The sequence below is a fragment of the Wyeomyia smithii genome, chromosome 2 (assembly GCF_029784165.1).
Source record: "Wyeomyia smithii strain HCP4-BCI-WySm-NY-G18 chromosome 2, ASM2978416v1, whole genome shotgun sequence".
Taxonomy (NCBI): Eukaryota; Metazoa; Arthropoda; class Insecta; order Diptera; family Culicidae; genus Wyeomyia; species Wyeomyia smithii.
Genome location: NC_073695.1, coordinates 176,537,248 through 176,553,483, shown reverse-complemented (window position 1 = coordinate 176,553,483; position 16,236 = coordinate 176,537,248). Strand labels below are relative to the sequence as shown.

Sequence of the window (16,236 nt, the reverse complement as noted above, 5' to 3'; positions counted from 1 at the left end):
AAAAGTGCAACAAGCCAAGAAATTTGCGAAGATAAACTACTTTTCCAAACTTTTTTCCAATGGTAATCAAACTGAAATGTGGAAAAATCTGAAAAAGGTACTAGGCTTCAGTAAAGAAAGCAAGGAAACAATAAAACTGAAGATTGGAACAGATGTCGTCACGCATGGTGAAACAGTTACAAATGCTTTTAATGAGTATTTCTGTAAGGTTGGACTCCAGTTAGTCTCGACAATTATTAGTTCTCGTGATGTTAACAAATTTGCCAGTCTGTCTCCATTAACTAACTCCATTTTCCTGCGACCTGCTTCGGAGCAAGAAGTAATTGTCGTGATAAGGGATCTTGACACCAACAAAAACTGTGGTCCCGATGAATTTCCAATACTTTCTCAAGCTACATCATAATGTATTTTCTGTTTTGTTGCGAGATGTTTTCAACCAATCGATCACTACGGAAATTTTCCCCGATTTTCTAAAGATTGCGAAGGTTATTCCCTTGCACAAGGGTGGCAATACAGCGCAGATCAGTAATTATAGATCAATTTCCATCTTATCTGTTCTAAGCAAAATACTCGAGAAACTGTTAGAAATCCGAATAAATTAATTCTTCAATGGTAATGTCGATGACGATGTCCAACTGTATACTCTTCAAACGGGTGTACCTGCAGCTGAAATTGTACGCATGGTTAACGAAGACCTTACCCGAATATCTTTATGGTCCAGGAAAAATGGTTTGCCAATCAGCAGCTCTAAAAGTGTTGCAATGTGGATGAGAAAACGTAGGAATTATCGACTGGATCTGACTGCATTACCACCAGTTATGACCAGTCTATCGAGTATTCGACCAGTGCGATCAACTTGGGGTTTCTGTTCCACACTGACCTCTCACGGGACGGAATTATCAACCAACAATGTGACAAGATTTACGCTGCTTTGCGTACATTGCGTTGCAACACAACATCAGCGTCTACTACTATCAAGCTAAAGCTCTTCAAGGCATTAATTCTGCCTCACTTCCTTTTTGGCGACGCTGTTCACGTGAAGCCTACATGTGGCAGTGAACAGGTGGGTACGATATGTCTACGGACTGAGTAGATACTCTTCTGCTACCCATTTACAGAGGAACCTTTTGGGATGCCCTTTGAACGTCCTATACAACCACCGCTCGTGCATATTCTTGCATAATCTCATCACTTCGCGAGCTCCTGCACCTCTGTACCGAAAACTAAATTTTCTCCGAGGACAACGCCGACAAAACTTGGTGGTCCCTGTAAACACGACCTTAGGCTACGCCAATTCGCTGTTTGTGCATGGTGTGACAAATTGGAACTCTCTAACTACCTCATTGAAACGTTTCACGTCGAAAGCATTTTTCAAAAGGGGCTAGATTAGATTTTTGGAACCGTCAGTAAGTTGTTAGATTTAAAATAATTATTAAAGTGTGACTACGTCGACATTCGGAGATAGCAAATTAAAAAGGTTCGCCTTACGCTATTGGACAATAAACAAGAAATAAATAAAAATAAAATAATGAAGTTTTATACAGTCATCAATATGGTTTTCGCTCTGGATCTAGCACACTTACCGCTTTCGATACGTTCTTGTCTTATGCATCTACTGACTCGAATCAAATTGTACAACAAATGAAAGAGGAAATGGAAAAGTTGCTACTTCGCTGAAAACTTACTATCCCTCAACATATCAAAAACTAAATATTTAATCTTCGATTCCACCCGCTTCAGATGACCCACAAGCGATGCTTTGATAGTAAACCTTGAAACAATCGAGAAAGTGGAGACTTAAAAGTATCTAGGCCTAATATTTGATACAAATCTCAAATGGTACAGCCACATAAGAAAACTGAAGTCTGAAATCAGTAAACTTGCGGACTTTTGTATAAAGTTTCCAACTATTTACCGACAAAACAGATGATTAATTTATATCATGCCTTCGTACAAACCAAATTACAGTACATGATCTCAAACTGGGGGGCAGCAAGCCAGTATAAAATAAGGTCATTACAAACTCTTCAAAACCGGTGCCTGAAAGCAGTTTACCGGAAACCTCGTATGTACTCAACAATTAGTTTATTTGAAGAGGCACCCGCATCTGTCGTGCCAGTAGCAGCCCTTCGATAAAAGCAAACTCTGATTCGAATGCATAAAATTTAATGGAACACATCAACCCATCATAATCAACTGTTTGAACGAGCATCTCATAACCACTTCACTAGAAACCAGTCAAATCTCACAATGGCAAGAGTAAATAGCAAATTCGGGTAAAGAGCTTTTTCGTACTATGGAAAAAAAACTATACAACGCGGTACCAGCAACATTGAAAGGCGAGACAAACTTAAAACAATTTAAAAATATCGTGTCACGATTAGTAAGGCTTAAGCTTCCACATTTCTTACGTTAGACGAACGTTATCTGAGAACTGTAAACTTACGAGCATCCCCTTCAAAGAGATTTGAATCTCACTGAGGGTGCAGGCCAACCAAAATAGTTCAATTAGTATATTAGTATTAATCCTTGTTATGTTATAAACAATAAAGGTGAAAGGTGAATAAATAAAATTGTGGAAAATAAAATTAATTGCAAATTAAAGGTCTAGTTGCGCCATAGGTTGCTATTGAATTTCATTGTAATCGGATTTTTAGTTTAGAGGTTATGCATCAAAATGTAAAAATCACGAAACATCAATATCTCAGAAACCACACAACCGATTTCAATAATATTGGTGTCAAATGGTTCAAAACTTATGTAAAGAATAGTTATCCAGATACTATTTAATCTCACTCACTTTTCTCAGAGATGGCTTAACCGATTTTCACGAAATCAGTTGCAAATGAAAAGTCTAGTGGCCCCATAGGAGCTACTGAATTTCACTGTCACCGTACCTTTAGCTTAGGCACTACGTTTCAAAATGTGAAAATCACGAGACTTTATTATCTCCCAAATTACGCAAACTGGTGTCAAATGGAAAGACTGCCTTGAAAATCCTTAACTAATGATTTTCATAATAATTGAACATGCGAATCAAATGTTATTGAAAAAAACGTGTTCTGGAGGCTGTTGAAACTAATCCATTTTTCTTAGAAATGACTGGACCGATTTTTACAAAATCAGTATTGTATGGAAGGCCTATTGAATTATTATTGCAATCGGACCGTAACTTTGTCCGGTAGGTATGAAAATGTGAAGTCACGTCTTGAAAGGAAACATATTTCAAAGACTCAAGCTCACTCATTTTTCTCAGAGATGGTTGAATCGATTCCCACGAAATTAGTGTCAAATGAATGGTCCAGCTACCCCATAATACACTATTCAATTACACTGTAAGCGGGTTGGAACTTTGTCCGTTATGTACCAAAATGTGAAAATCACAAAACTTCAATACCATAGCAACTAACAAGTAATTTATTTCATATTAATTCATGATGTGGTTCAAAAGATTCGGAAAGAAATGAAACCCAAAGACTGTTTAAAACCAGCTGCTTAGAATGAAATAAGTGGCCTCAACATCATTTTTATTTAAGTTGAAGTTTCTCGGCGTTGCCAGGAATTAAATTGTTCGAAATTAGGAATCATTTTTTTCATCTTTTGCCACAACTCATTTCAAAAATATTATGTCAAATTTCATACATTATACTTTTATCGTTATGAAATTCATTTACTTGAGATACGACATCACTATTCTTGGTACGCAATAGTGAAAATACCTTCAGTGGATCGTATGTGGCAATTCTAGGATGTATTCCGAAAGACGGAAGCTGCAGTTTCGGATTTCAAAATTAAATCTTAAGTTCATTCCCGGCCCCTACCTGAAAAACGCACAGTGACGTGACAATCATAAAAAAAATTAAATTCGAAACATATTCCTTCAAATGTAATATGTATGAGCGTGTATCTGTACATGTTTTTATATGTGTGTGGGAATGTTTAATTCAAAATGTGCTGTTGGTTACCCTTTATCTTTTATTTGAAGTAAACTATGAATCCAGTTGAAATTATCAAGATGTAGGTAATCTTTTTCGAATAGTCGAAGTTTTTAATTTGGCAAATTTGTTTTAACAAATAAAAATGTGCGAATGAGAAAGGCTAGGTCTCATCGCTAGGTGGATTAATTCGTGTTTTTTGCAGAGGCTTGCGGTGAACCTGATAGAGACTCAGCGGGTCAACTGAAATAAAAACAAATAATATTTCATTAGTTTAGAAGTGTGCCGTGTCCTTGAACGAGCGCTTTTATGAGTATTTTGTTTTCAGTGCAAACGGGAACGTTTTTACCACAAAAAGTACGTTTTGAGCGCTAAAAATTGCATTAAAAATTTTTTGCGGCAAAATGTAACTGTATGTTTTAAAAAGCGATCGTTCAAGAACCGGCGAATTTTAAAACGAAAATTATAAAAAAAAACCTAAATTAATCCACCTAGCGGTCAGACCCAGCCTTTCTCATTTAAACTTGTTATTTGTAAAAATAGATTTACATGAACACTTCAATCCAATAAATGTATATTCACTCTTTAGGTTCTAAAAAATTGATGTTGTGGTCTATATACATATAAAAATGCAGTCCTGTCTGTCTGTCTGTCTGATCCATATAGGCTCGAAAACTACCGAACCGATCGACGTGAAAATTTGTATGTAGGGGTTTATGATGCCGATAAAGGTTCCTATGATAGTTTGAGACCCCTCCTTTTTCTGGAAGGGAGGGGTTCCATACAATTGAAACACAAATTTCTGCACATCTCGAGAACTAATCAACTAAATGGAACCAAATTTGGGAGGTAAATGTTTTTAGTGGTAGAAAATATGTCCATAATGTTTTGACACCCCTCCTTCTTTTGGAAGGGAGTAGTGCCATACAAATGAAACACAAATTTCTGCACATCTCGAGAACTAACCAACTAAATGGAACCAAATTCGGCAGGTGAATATTTTTAGAGGTAACAAATATGTGCATAATGGTTTGACACCTTTCCCTTTCCTATAAGGGAGGGGTCCCATACAAATGAACACAAATTTGAAACGTACAGCTCAAGAACCAATGAAGAAAATACAACTGAATTCGGTATGTGAATGTTTTTAGAGGTAACAAATATGTAACAAAAAGGAGCTAAATTCGACCACAGATACCATTTTGAATTCTAAGATGGTGACTTCCGGTTTCGGAAAAACAGCGGCAAACGACCAAACACCACCCAATATGGGTATTTTCGGAATCGTAATGGTGCACTGGAACCACAAATCGGCTTCGGACACCATTATGAATTGTAGGATGGCAACTTGTGGTTTCTGGAAAACAGCCATAATGGCCGATTTCCGTCTAACATGAGTATCCTCGGATCTAGAATGATACACAGCAGCTGAAATCGACCAATGACCCCAATTTGGGATTCTAGATTGGCGACAACCGGTTCCTGGGAAACAGCGGAAAATAAACGAATTACACCCAATATGGGTTTTTCTTCAACCAGAATGAAGCTCAGAGGCCAGAAATTATCTTATATACCATTTTGAAATCCAAGATGGCGAATTCCGGTTTGTGAAAAACGGCCTAAAATAACCAAATACCATCCAATATGAGTATCTCTGGAACCAGAATGATGCAATGAGCTAACAATAACAAATGACCAAATAATATTCAACATGGATATTTCCGTAATTGAGATGATGCATAGAAACCAAACATTGACCCTTGACACCATTTTGAATTCAAAGACGACCACTGTTAATTTCTGGAAAACAACCAAAATAACTAAATACCTCCCAATATGAGTATTTCCGGTATCAGATTGATGCCAGAAAATTTGCTGAAAATGACCGAATACCACCCAATATGAATATATTCAGAATTGGGGCGATGTACAGAAGCCAAAAGTCGAGGATGTTGTCATTTCGATAAAACCAAACTAAATTCCTCCCAATATGAGTATTTCTGGTGTCAGATTGATGCCAGAAAATTTGCTGAAAATGACCGAATAACACCCAATATGAATATATTCAGAATTAGGGCGATGTACAGAAGCCAAGAGTCGAGGATGTTGTCATTTCTATAAAACCAATCATTTCAAACGATTTGTCTTTTGACTTTGATCATATCCTATGGCCGATTCGTCGTGCATTTGCAGACATTAAACACATCGCAAGGAATCAATGAATTTGGAACGTTCAAATAGTACAAAACCACATTTAAATTTTGTGGAGACCACATATGTCAATCAAAGCAGGAATAGTTTCAAATAGCCTTTGAATTTCTTTTCTTTCCATAACTTTTGAGCCACATATCAAATTGTTATGAAGTTTGTTATTTGTAAGTTTGAGAGATGACTCGTTCGTATGCCACTAGTTATGTTCAAATAAGTCGTGTAATCTTTGAAATAATAGACTTTCGTTGTTTTATTGACAATTAAATACATAACGGTGGCTTAAGTTCAATTATAATCAAATGAAATGGCAACGTATAGGGCAGCCAGACTTTGAAACCACGCGTTCAATCATAATTCATCAGTTAACCTTTAACTATCCCGCTCATCTGATAATAATATTGATCAAATCGGTTGTGTAGTTTCTGAGATAATGAAGTTTCGTGATTTTTTCATTTTGGTACTTTACAGACGAAGTTACAGTCCGATTACAGTAAAATTCAATAGGGTGTTACGAGACAGCTAGACTCATTAGTTGACACTATTTTTTTGGAAATCGGGTCAGCCATCTCTGAGAAAAGTGAGTGAGTTCAAGTAGTCTTCGAAATATGTTCCTTTTCAAAGCTGGATTTCACATTTTTAAACATAACAGACAAAGTAATAGTCTGATTGCAAAACAAATCAACAGGGTCTTATAGGGCAACTAGACCTTCCATTTGACACTGATTTTATGAAAATCGGTTCAGCCATCTCTGAGAAACATGAGTGAGATTAAGTAGTCTTTAAAACACGTTTCTTGTCATAACTTTTGAACTACGAGTTCAATCTTTATGAAATTTGAAAGTTAAGGGTTTTTTAGGTAGCCCGTTCATTTGAAATCAATTTTGTTCAAATCGGTTGTGTTGTTTTTGAGATAGTGATATTTCATGATTTTTACATTTTGATACATAACCTCTAAACTAAAAATCCGATTACAATAAAATTGAATAGGAACTTATGGGGCAACAAGACCTTGCATTTGCAATTAATTTCATGAAAATCGGTCCAGCCATCTCTGAGAAAAGTGAGTGAGAATAAAAATCTGCACATGCACACACATGCACACACACACACACACACACACACACACACACACACACACACACACACACACACATACACACACATACAGAAAATGCTCAGCCCGTCGAGCTGAGTCGAGTGATATATGCCATTCGGCCCTTTGGAGCACTTTTATACTTTCGGAAATCGGTTCAGTAGTTTTCCCGCAACCAGGATCACGGCAAAGTCATTTTTCGAAAAACACTATTCCGAGATAAACGCGTGTAAAGTTTATGCGGCCGTGGCGAGGCGTGCTGCAAATCGCTCTAACTTTCTCCCTATTGCTCAGATCTTTATGAAAATTTGTGAAAATGTTCTCAAGATGTTGTATTTGAAGATGATGCAATAAATTTTTTTTCTGTTTTTTTGAAAACTAAAAAGGTATATAACCCCTCAAAAAGACTCTTATTCTGAATGTATACCACTTAGAGTAGTTTTCAGAGCCGTAGCTACGCCGTTTTGCGTGATGGGGCACAGAAATTTCACTGACGGTTTTTTGTTAAAAAAGTAGTTTAAAAGTAATACATTTACCTTAAATATACAAAAGCTAATCTAGAATATGTGAATAGTTGAAGTATTCGCTTTATTTATGCAAATTGAAAAAAATTCGCTAGGGGCAATACAAACACGGGGGGGCTAAGACCCCCCCCCCTAGCCCATTAGGTGGCTACGGGCCTGGTAGTATTACTGTTTCTATTTACAAAGCACCAACAAAAAACTGGCAATCAAACCACAAATTCTTTACCAACCCTGTTCCATTAAAATTTTATTGTCTCAGAAGCTAAAGCAGATAGAGAGATGGTGTTTAAGAACGAACTGCAGTTCAACAGGTTTAATTATAATGTAAAGGCTATATCTAGTTTGAAATTTTCTCAGAATTCAAAAAAGCAATAGACCTGCTCTGAGTGGTATACATTCAGATTTAAAGCTGTTTTAAGGGAGAGTATTCAAAAAACTTAAAAGTTAAATAGCTCTGAGTAGATCAACGTTAGGGCATATAAGTAGAAGAGTTTTTTATAAAATGTAGGCCCCCGAAATATTAACAACAAGGAACGAAACACTCTGTATACACAATATAACAGAATGTAAAACAATGGAATTGTTATACATAGAATTCATTGGCCAAGTTTGTCATTTGTTTTCAACTCTACCTCTTCATTCGGGTGGAACTGCTTGCAAGAGAGCCTCATTCGCGATCCGGAAAACAGGAATTGGTCACTCGGTACTGAATCTGGCGAATACAGAGAGTGATATTCCTATAATTTATCAGTCGTATCGCGATCAGAATGAGCGGGAGTGTTGTTTTCGTGAAAAAGCTCATTTTTCTTCTCCATATGCGGACGTTTCGTCATGATGTCAATATCCTTCGATCCAATGATACGCCTTTCATCTCGCGCACAGCTTTTTTATGTAGAGGTGCCTGAGGGCTGATTTTATCGTGTGGTGCGACTGCAACGATATTAGTATTCCAAAATTTACGATTATCAGTTTCCTCTCAAAAAAAAAGTGTGATGTATGATGCAGACTTATAACGTTATTACTGATTTTGATATTGTTTTGGATGATCGCGAATAGAGAAAACTTCAATATGATTATAAACAAAGGTAACCCGATCAGAAGAGCATAACTAAAAAATTACAAAATTCTATCAACGGGAGATACAAATAACATATTTTGATACGATTTTGTATTTTCCCATTTGCTTTTGATAACAAAATTGAATCTGAATGAGTTATAATAACAAATCATGAAATAGAGTTGTTCTGAAACAAATCTAACAATTTTTCGTCTCTATCAAAACCTGTTGCTTATAACAATGGTTGTTATTATACTGTTCAATGAGCTATCTTATTTTGTTAGAAAGCTGATACGTTAGTAACAAAGTTTGATATGGGTCTGATATTGGTAGAATATTTTTTGTTATGATTTCTGTTATTTTAACACCTAACGGGATCAAAATTAAAACACAATCTGAAAGGTTTTTCACATAACAAACTAACAACCTCTGTTACATGTTTGTTTTGTCTTTCTGATCGGGAATCGATAATTACGGTCTATTATAAAAACTAGAAAAGAGTTTGCGGAATCCAAATATATTGGTGCCCTTAACTGTTCACTAGTGCGACTATGCATAAAAACTGTTTTGTTTGCGGTTCACATTTCGAGTTATGGTTTACTCACATTGAGTGCATCCAGAAATGCTTCATTCGAAATTTTTGTCTCGGGTTATTGTCGAGCAATCCTTAACTTTGTGTTTTTGTTTTTGTACTTATTAATTTTTTTAAACTAAAGATACATATGTATCTGTAGCTGTACATACATAAGCAACATGATTTCGTAATCATATATTCTGTAGATAAGCCAAGAACTTTCTCTCATTTTAACAATTCTTTAATGTTCATTTCGCAGCTGCATCAACCTAACGACCCGAATCAATTATTCACGCGACACAGTACCGGCAACGTGCAAGCTATTAATAACCTTCCCTGTTGCATTGGCACCAGGATTGATGTGAAGAGTAATGCTGATAGTGAAATGGGACTCTATACGAACTATTCTAGCAGCAACAATGACAGTTACAACGCCAGCAAATTCAGTATCGCTAGGACTAGCAGCACTAACACGAACACGGAAGCGGGAACCCAAGGTACCGTTTCCACGGCGTCGGTACATAAACTGAATGAATGCAACCACCACGTGGCAAACGACGTTGTGGTTACTAGCGGTTACCATGGAGGTGCAAAAGATTCTACAAACGACACAAAACCGGTTGTGCTAGACAATGGTAGCGAGAAACCTCTTTCCGGTCTAGAGGATATCATGGAAAGTCCCCTGCTCAAAACTCCTGTAGAAAAGTGGTTGAATGCCCAAGATAAGACGTTGACTGAAATGACAATAACCGATGAGCAGAATCGAAGGTAATTCTGTTTGACCATTCAACAACAAATTCAACTTATAATTCAAAATTGGCAACTATTAATTCTTAAAAAATAACAAAATATTCACACTTAGTCCATTTTTATGCAGTAAAATTTTCGGCCCCAAGATCACGAATAACGAAAATATTCCTGGAACCCTGATGGACGCATCCGACATTGCATCTGAGATCAACAAGAGCTTCAGCTCCAGCATGAACAGCATCATTAACGAACGGCGAAGGTCATCCAGCAAGCCACTTGCTGGCAACTCACCAATAAAGGCTATTTTCCGCGACGAAGCCAATACTCACGGACAAAATAACCATGTAATAGGTGCTGCCAGTTACTGGATCAAAAAACGAAAAAGCTCCGAGCAATCTGACAACACACGGCGACCAAGTCAGCAGGATAAAGAGGTATGGTTCAGAATACCAGCCCCTTAGGATATGTTAGAGCATTCTACTGATATTTTTGTAGGGTCTTGATCCCGAGTCGTTGATGTTTCGGGACGGCAGGCGTAAAATTGATATGGTACTGTGCTACGAAGAAGAAGACCAGGGTGTAATGACGGAACTGGAAGCTCTAAAACGTCACCAGCGAAAGGTGTTCCAGGAAAATCTGGTTAAGGAAGGTTTGGAATTCGAAATCGAGCACAAATCGCAAGCATTCGACGAGAAAACCTACTTCGTCAAGATTCACATCCCTTGGCGGACAGAGTCACGATATGCGGAAGTGATGAACCTAAAGTTGCCTGTTAAACGATTTATCACTATCAGTGTCAAGGTAAGTTTTAATTTACAACACCTTATCTTACCACTGGCTAGTTACCAGTTTTAATAAACGTTTGGTACTCTCTACTGTAAACAGTTGTTTCCACGCATCAGTTTTGCAGTCTGCAAAAGCTCCATGAGTCATTCTTTATTTGGCCAAATCATCCTGCATTGGTCACTAAGGCGTCGTACACAAATTACGTAATGCTAAAAACTCGGATTTTAGACCCCTCCCCCCAATATGTAACGATAAGTAACGTTCAATATGACTGATCATTGTGATAGGTGAGTAAGGTTGCCATCATGTCAGATGAATCTGGCTTTTTCCACATTTCTGATACCACCTATAACTCTTAAAATCGCAAAAATTTGACTACGTCAAATGTTACGCATAACTTGAGTGCTCCAGTAGGCGCAGTTTTCCGAGTGGCCTACGCCACAACTCTGATACAAAGTAGCCGCCCGTTCCACGTTTTTCCATTCTTTCCATAATATCCAACCAAATTTCTGGAGTGCTACAACTTCGAAGTCGCGTGCATTTGAAGTTCCATGTTCCGTGTTTTAATCGTGATCTTTATTTTATTGACTAAGCCCATGTCGATTCTTCCGATTCATATTCCTTTTGCTTTACCTCTTTTTTAGTGTTTGGATAAATCCAAGTAAAGAACAAAAGGGCTCCACAACCTGGTCAAAGACTAGGAGCTTCCACGAATAGTGCCAGCTAATACATTTATGCTCATACCTACTTACAGGAAGAAGAATCCACCTTTCGGAAACACCATAATCAGCTACTGGCCTACTGGAACAAACTGATGTCGATGACCGAGTATAACTACACGCGAATCGAAAAAGAACCATCCTTCTACTCGGCCACTGCAAACGGCAATCCGGAGGAACAATTCATCGTGAAGGATCGCTGCACAACCTACAATAGCGCCCAACGCAGTTTGATTGTGATGCAGATTCTTATGAGAACTCGCTTTGACGAAACGGAAAAAGCCAGTAATGTTGGTATTCGAAGATTGCTGAACGACGGAACATATCTGGCATGTTTCCCATTGCACGAGGGCCGCTTCGAACGAAATCATTCCTCTGGGAAGGTTTTTGATAGAAGACTACTCTACTTGGAGTGGGCGAGACCGATTAAGTGGTTCAAAAAGCAGCCTCTATGTCTAGTGCGGAAATATTTTGGTGATAAAATTGCCTTATATTTCTGTTGGTTAGGATTTTATACGAAAATGTTGTACGCTCCAGCGATAGTGGGGTTGTTGTGTTTCCTATATGGTCTCGCATCCATGGACTCTACCGATAATATTCCTACGTAAGATTATCCACACCGCTCTTCAGTTTCGTCAAAGCTTATCGTTCATTCAATTACAGGAAAGAAATCTGTGATGCAAGCGGCACCGGTAACGTAACACTCTGCCCGTTATGTGATAAGGCCTGCAGCTACCAAAAATTGTCTGAATCATGCCTTTTCGCCAAACTAACGTACCTTTTCGACAACCCATCGACGGTTTTCTTTGCCATTTTTATGTCCTTTTGGGCAACGACTTTTCTGGAGTTATGGAAACGTAAACAATCGGTGCTAGTATGGGAATGGGACCTACAAAACATTGAAAACGAAGAAGACATGCGCCCAGAGTACGAAACATCCGTCAAAACGTTCCGAACAAATCCGGTGACACGCGAAAAGGAACCATACATGCCAACCTGGGATCGTGCCATTCGATTCGCAGCGACATCCAGTGCAGTATTATTCATGGTAACGTCAAATAAGTTCACAATACAGTTTCCATTACAAGCGTCTATTTCAGATATCAATAGTTTTCGGAGCTGTCCTAGGAACAATCATTTACCGAATATCGCTTGTATCTGTGATCTACAGTGGAGGCGGAGTATTTTTCCGCAAACATGCCAAACTCTTTACAACGATGACTGCTGCCTTAATCAATCTTATAATTATAATGCTTTTAACTCGAGTAAGTTGGATGGAGCTCCTGAAATATAACAAACATTATTAATTGGTACTCATTATGTTTCAGATTTATCACAAGCTAGCTATTTACTTAACGAATTTAGAAAACCCAAGAACGCAGACGGAATACGAAGATTCCTACACAATCAAAATCTTTGTTTTTGAGTTCATGAACTTCTACAGTTCGCTGATTTACATCGCGTTTTTCAAGGGTCGCTTTTACGACTATCCGGGCGATGACGTTGCGAGGAAAAGTGAGTTTTACCGTCTGAAGGGAGACATTTGTGATCCGGCGGGCTGCTTGAGCGAACTCTGCATCCAGCTGGCAATCATTATGGTGGGAAAGCAGTGCTGGAACAATTTCATGGAGTACTTTTTTCCGTAAGTAAACTTGTAGTGCCTTTAACCACATGTTAAACTTCAACGTTATACGGATGTAAGAAAATGTTAAATTACTTTTCAAGGTATTTAATTTTTTAGATTACCCAGATTAATTTGCTATTTGAAAACAAAAACTGAATTCAAAAATAATTTTTGAGAAAAGTATAATTCCACAATGGTTCATCTTCCAGCTGGTTTCGAGGTACGATGTTGGCCTAACAAGCCAGTCGTCGTATGTTCGAGTCTCAGCTCGGGAGAGACTGTCAGTGTCAGTAGGATCATAGCGCTAGCCCCGCAATTGTCCTGTACACTTAGCAGTCGGCTTCGAAGTCTGTGTATAGTAAAACAGAAGGTCGAATTCCGATACGGAATGAAGCACCAAGGCTTTGCTTTGCTTTATACAGTGATCACCCGATTATATCAGTACCCGATTTTATCTGCCATCGATTTTATCGGCCCCCGATTTTATCACCTTTTTCACCCAATTTTATCATAATATAACATTTCATCAAAAAACCTAAATTAATCCACCTAGCGGTCAGACCCAGCCTTTCTCATTCAAACTTTTATTTGTAAAAATAGATTTACATGAACGCTTCAATCCAATAAATGTATATTCACTCTTTAGGTACTGAAATATTGATGTTGTAATCTAAACATATTAAAATGCAGTCCGGTCTGTCTGTCTGATCCATATAGGTTCGAAAACTACCAAACCGATCGACGTGAAAATTTATATGTAGGGGTTTTTGGTGCCGATAAAGGTTCCTATTATAGTTTGAGACCCCTCCCTCTTTTGAAAGGGAGGGGTCCCTTACAAATGAAACATAAATTTCTGCACAACTCAAGAACAAACCAAGCAAATGAAACCGAATTTGGCATGTGGATGTTTTAAGGGGTACCAAATATGACCATAATGGTTCAACACCCCTTCCTTTTCTGGAATGGAGGGGTTCCATACAAATGAAACACAAATTTCTGCACATCTCGAGAACTAATCAACTAAATAGAACCAAATTTGGCAGGCTAATGTTTTTAGTGGTAACAAATATGTTCCATAATCGACCTCAGGCAACATTTTGTATTGTAAGATAGCGACTTCCGGTTTTTGAAAAACAGCTGAAAATGACCCAATAGCACCCAATATGAGTGTTTCTTCAACCAGTATGACGTTCGAAATCCAGAAATTGTCTCCAAATGCCGTTATGAAATTCAAAATGGCGACTTCCGGTTTCAAAAATAAACGGCAAACGACCAAATACCACCCAATATGGGTATTTCTGGAATCGTAATGATGTACTGGAGCCATAAATCAACTTCAGACAACATTTTGAATTTGAGGATGGCAACTTCCGGTTTCTGGAAAACAGCCTGAAATGAACGATTCTCATTAAACAGCCAGAAATGACCAAATACCATTCAATATGAATGTTTTCGGACCCAGAATTACGCCCAGATGACAGAAATTGATTCCACAGGCAATTTTAAAGTCCAAAATGACGACTTTCGGTTTCTGAAAAACAGCCCAAAGTGACGAAATACCACCCAATATGAGTATATCCGCAGCCAGAATGTTGCAATAAGCTAAAAATTGACCTCAGACACCATTTAAAATTGTAAGATGGTAACTTCTGGTATCTGGAAAACCGCCAAAAATGGCCGATTTCCGTCTAACATGAGTATCTCCGGATCTAGAGAAATCGACCAAAGACCCCATTTTGGATTCTAGGTTGGCGACTTCCGGTTCCTGGGAAACAGCCGAAAATGCTCGATAAACACCCAATATGGGTGTTTCTCCAACTAGAATGACGCACGCTATGTTTTAATAAGGTTCTTATACAAAGTCATTAGTACATTAGTTTCAATGTCTCAAAGGATCAGAGAGACAGACAGACAGAACGAACTGCTTCTCCATATGATTAGATTTCTTGTAGTAATTTAAAACGCTTATTTTACACATTAAATTATTGGTTTCTTTCCGTGTTGGGTATTTTCGTCACTGCGAACAATTTTTTGATATTTTGTGACATTATACTTAATTATTGGTTTACCATTTTTATAACAAAAAATTAACAAAAAAAATTCCCGATTTTATCACTTTCCCTATTTTATCATCAAAGGAGTGATATAATCGGGTGATCACTGTAGTTCCACAAAAGAACGGGAAACCAATTTAATCGACCATTTTTCATTTGGCTGAAACTTTGCATAGACGTTTCTATAGGCAAAAGATGCCATTTTGTGCTATTGGTTTAATTTTTTGGAGCACGACTCATTCAAAAAATCATAACTTTTTTTCCTGATTTCTTCATGATCGGACCGATTGCATTGTTTACGTAATCTTTTGTAGTTTTTATTAAAACAAATCTGGTTTTTAAAAAATGTGCTTCTTTAGATAATTAGTTTTTAAATTTTCTTTTAACTTTTTTTTCCAAAAAATACATTTTTTTTAAAGTGTATATTTTTTTGGAAAGAAAAAAAAATTATCTGGGGAGCTGCGTAGCCGCAAGATTACAGAGTCCGCTTTGTCAAGCGAATGATCGTGGGTTCGAATCTTAGTAGAATCAGGTCATTCGATATCAAAACTGGACTTAAGCATGGGTTCATTCTCAGGCTCCCCACCACATACCTTTCCTTTACGCTGAAATCCATATCACCTTTGCGTCACTTCCTCTTGACAAAAATATAAAGTCCCTCTTATTAATAAAACTGGCCAGAAGGACGCACGACGAAACTTCTCCAGGGAATTATAATTGGTGATATTTGGCAAGAGGAATGAGCATCGGTATAGTAGAACTGTAAGCGTGTAAAAGGAAGAGTATCACATTACACACAAGCACAGATAAACAATAATAATAAGCATGCCACTTCTCAATAGCGGTATTGCTAATAATAGAAGTGCGGAATACAGCAGTCACCCGGGCATATCTCACAATAGATCTACG

At 37.7% G+C, this 16,236-nt stretch overlaps 1 protein-coding gene across 1 annotated transcript in view; it reads left to right on the top strand.

Annotated features, from left to right (window-relative positions):
- LOC129724205 (anoctamin-4) overlaps window positions 1-16,236 on the top strand; it is a 39,559-nt gene that overhangs the window by 14,091 nt on the left and 9,232 nt on the right. The window contains exons 2-8 of the mRNA XM_055678905.1: window positions 9,654-10,162; window positions 10,272-10,578; window positions 10,640-10,945; window positions 11,685-12,253; window positions 12,313-12,697; window positions 12,750-12,914; window positions 12,978-13,291. Coding sequence (XP_055534880.1) covers window positions 9,654-10,162; window positions 10,272-10,578; window positions 10,640-10,945; window positions 11,685-12,253; window positions 12,313-12,697; window positions 12,750-12,914; window positions 12,978-13,291 — 2,555 coding nt within the window. The remainder of the gene's footprint in view (window positions 1-9,653; window positions 10,163-10,271; window positions 10,579-10,639; window positions 10,946-11,684; window positions 12,254-12,312; window positions 12,698-12,749; window positions 12,915-12,977; window positions 13,292-16,236) is intronic.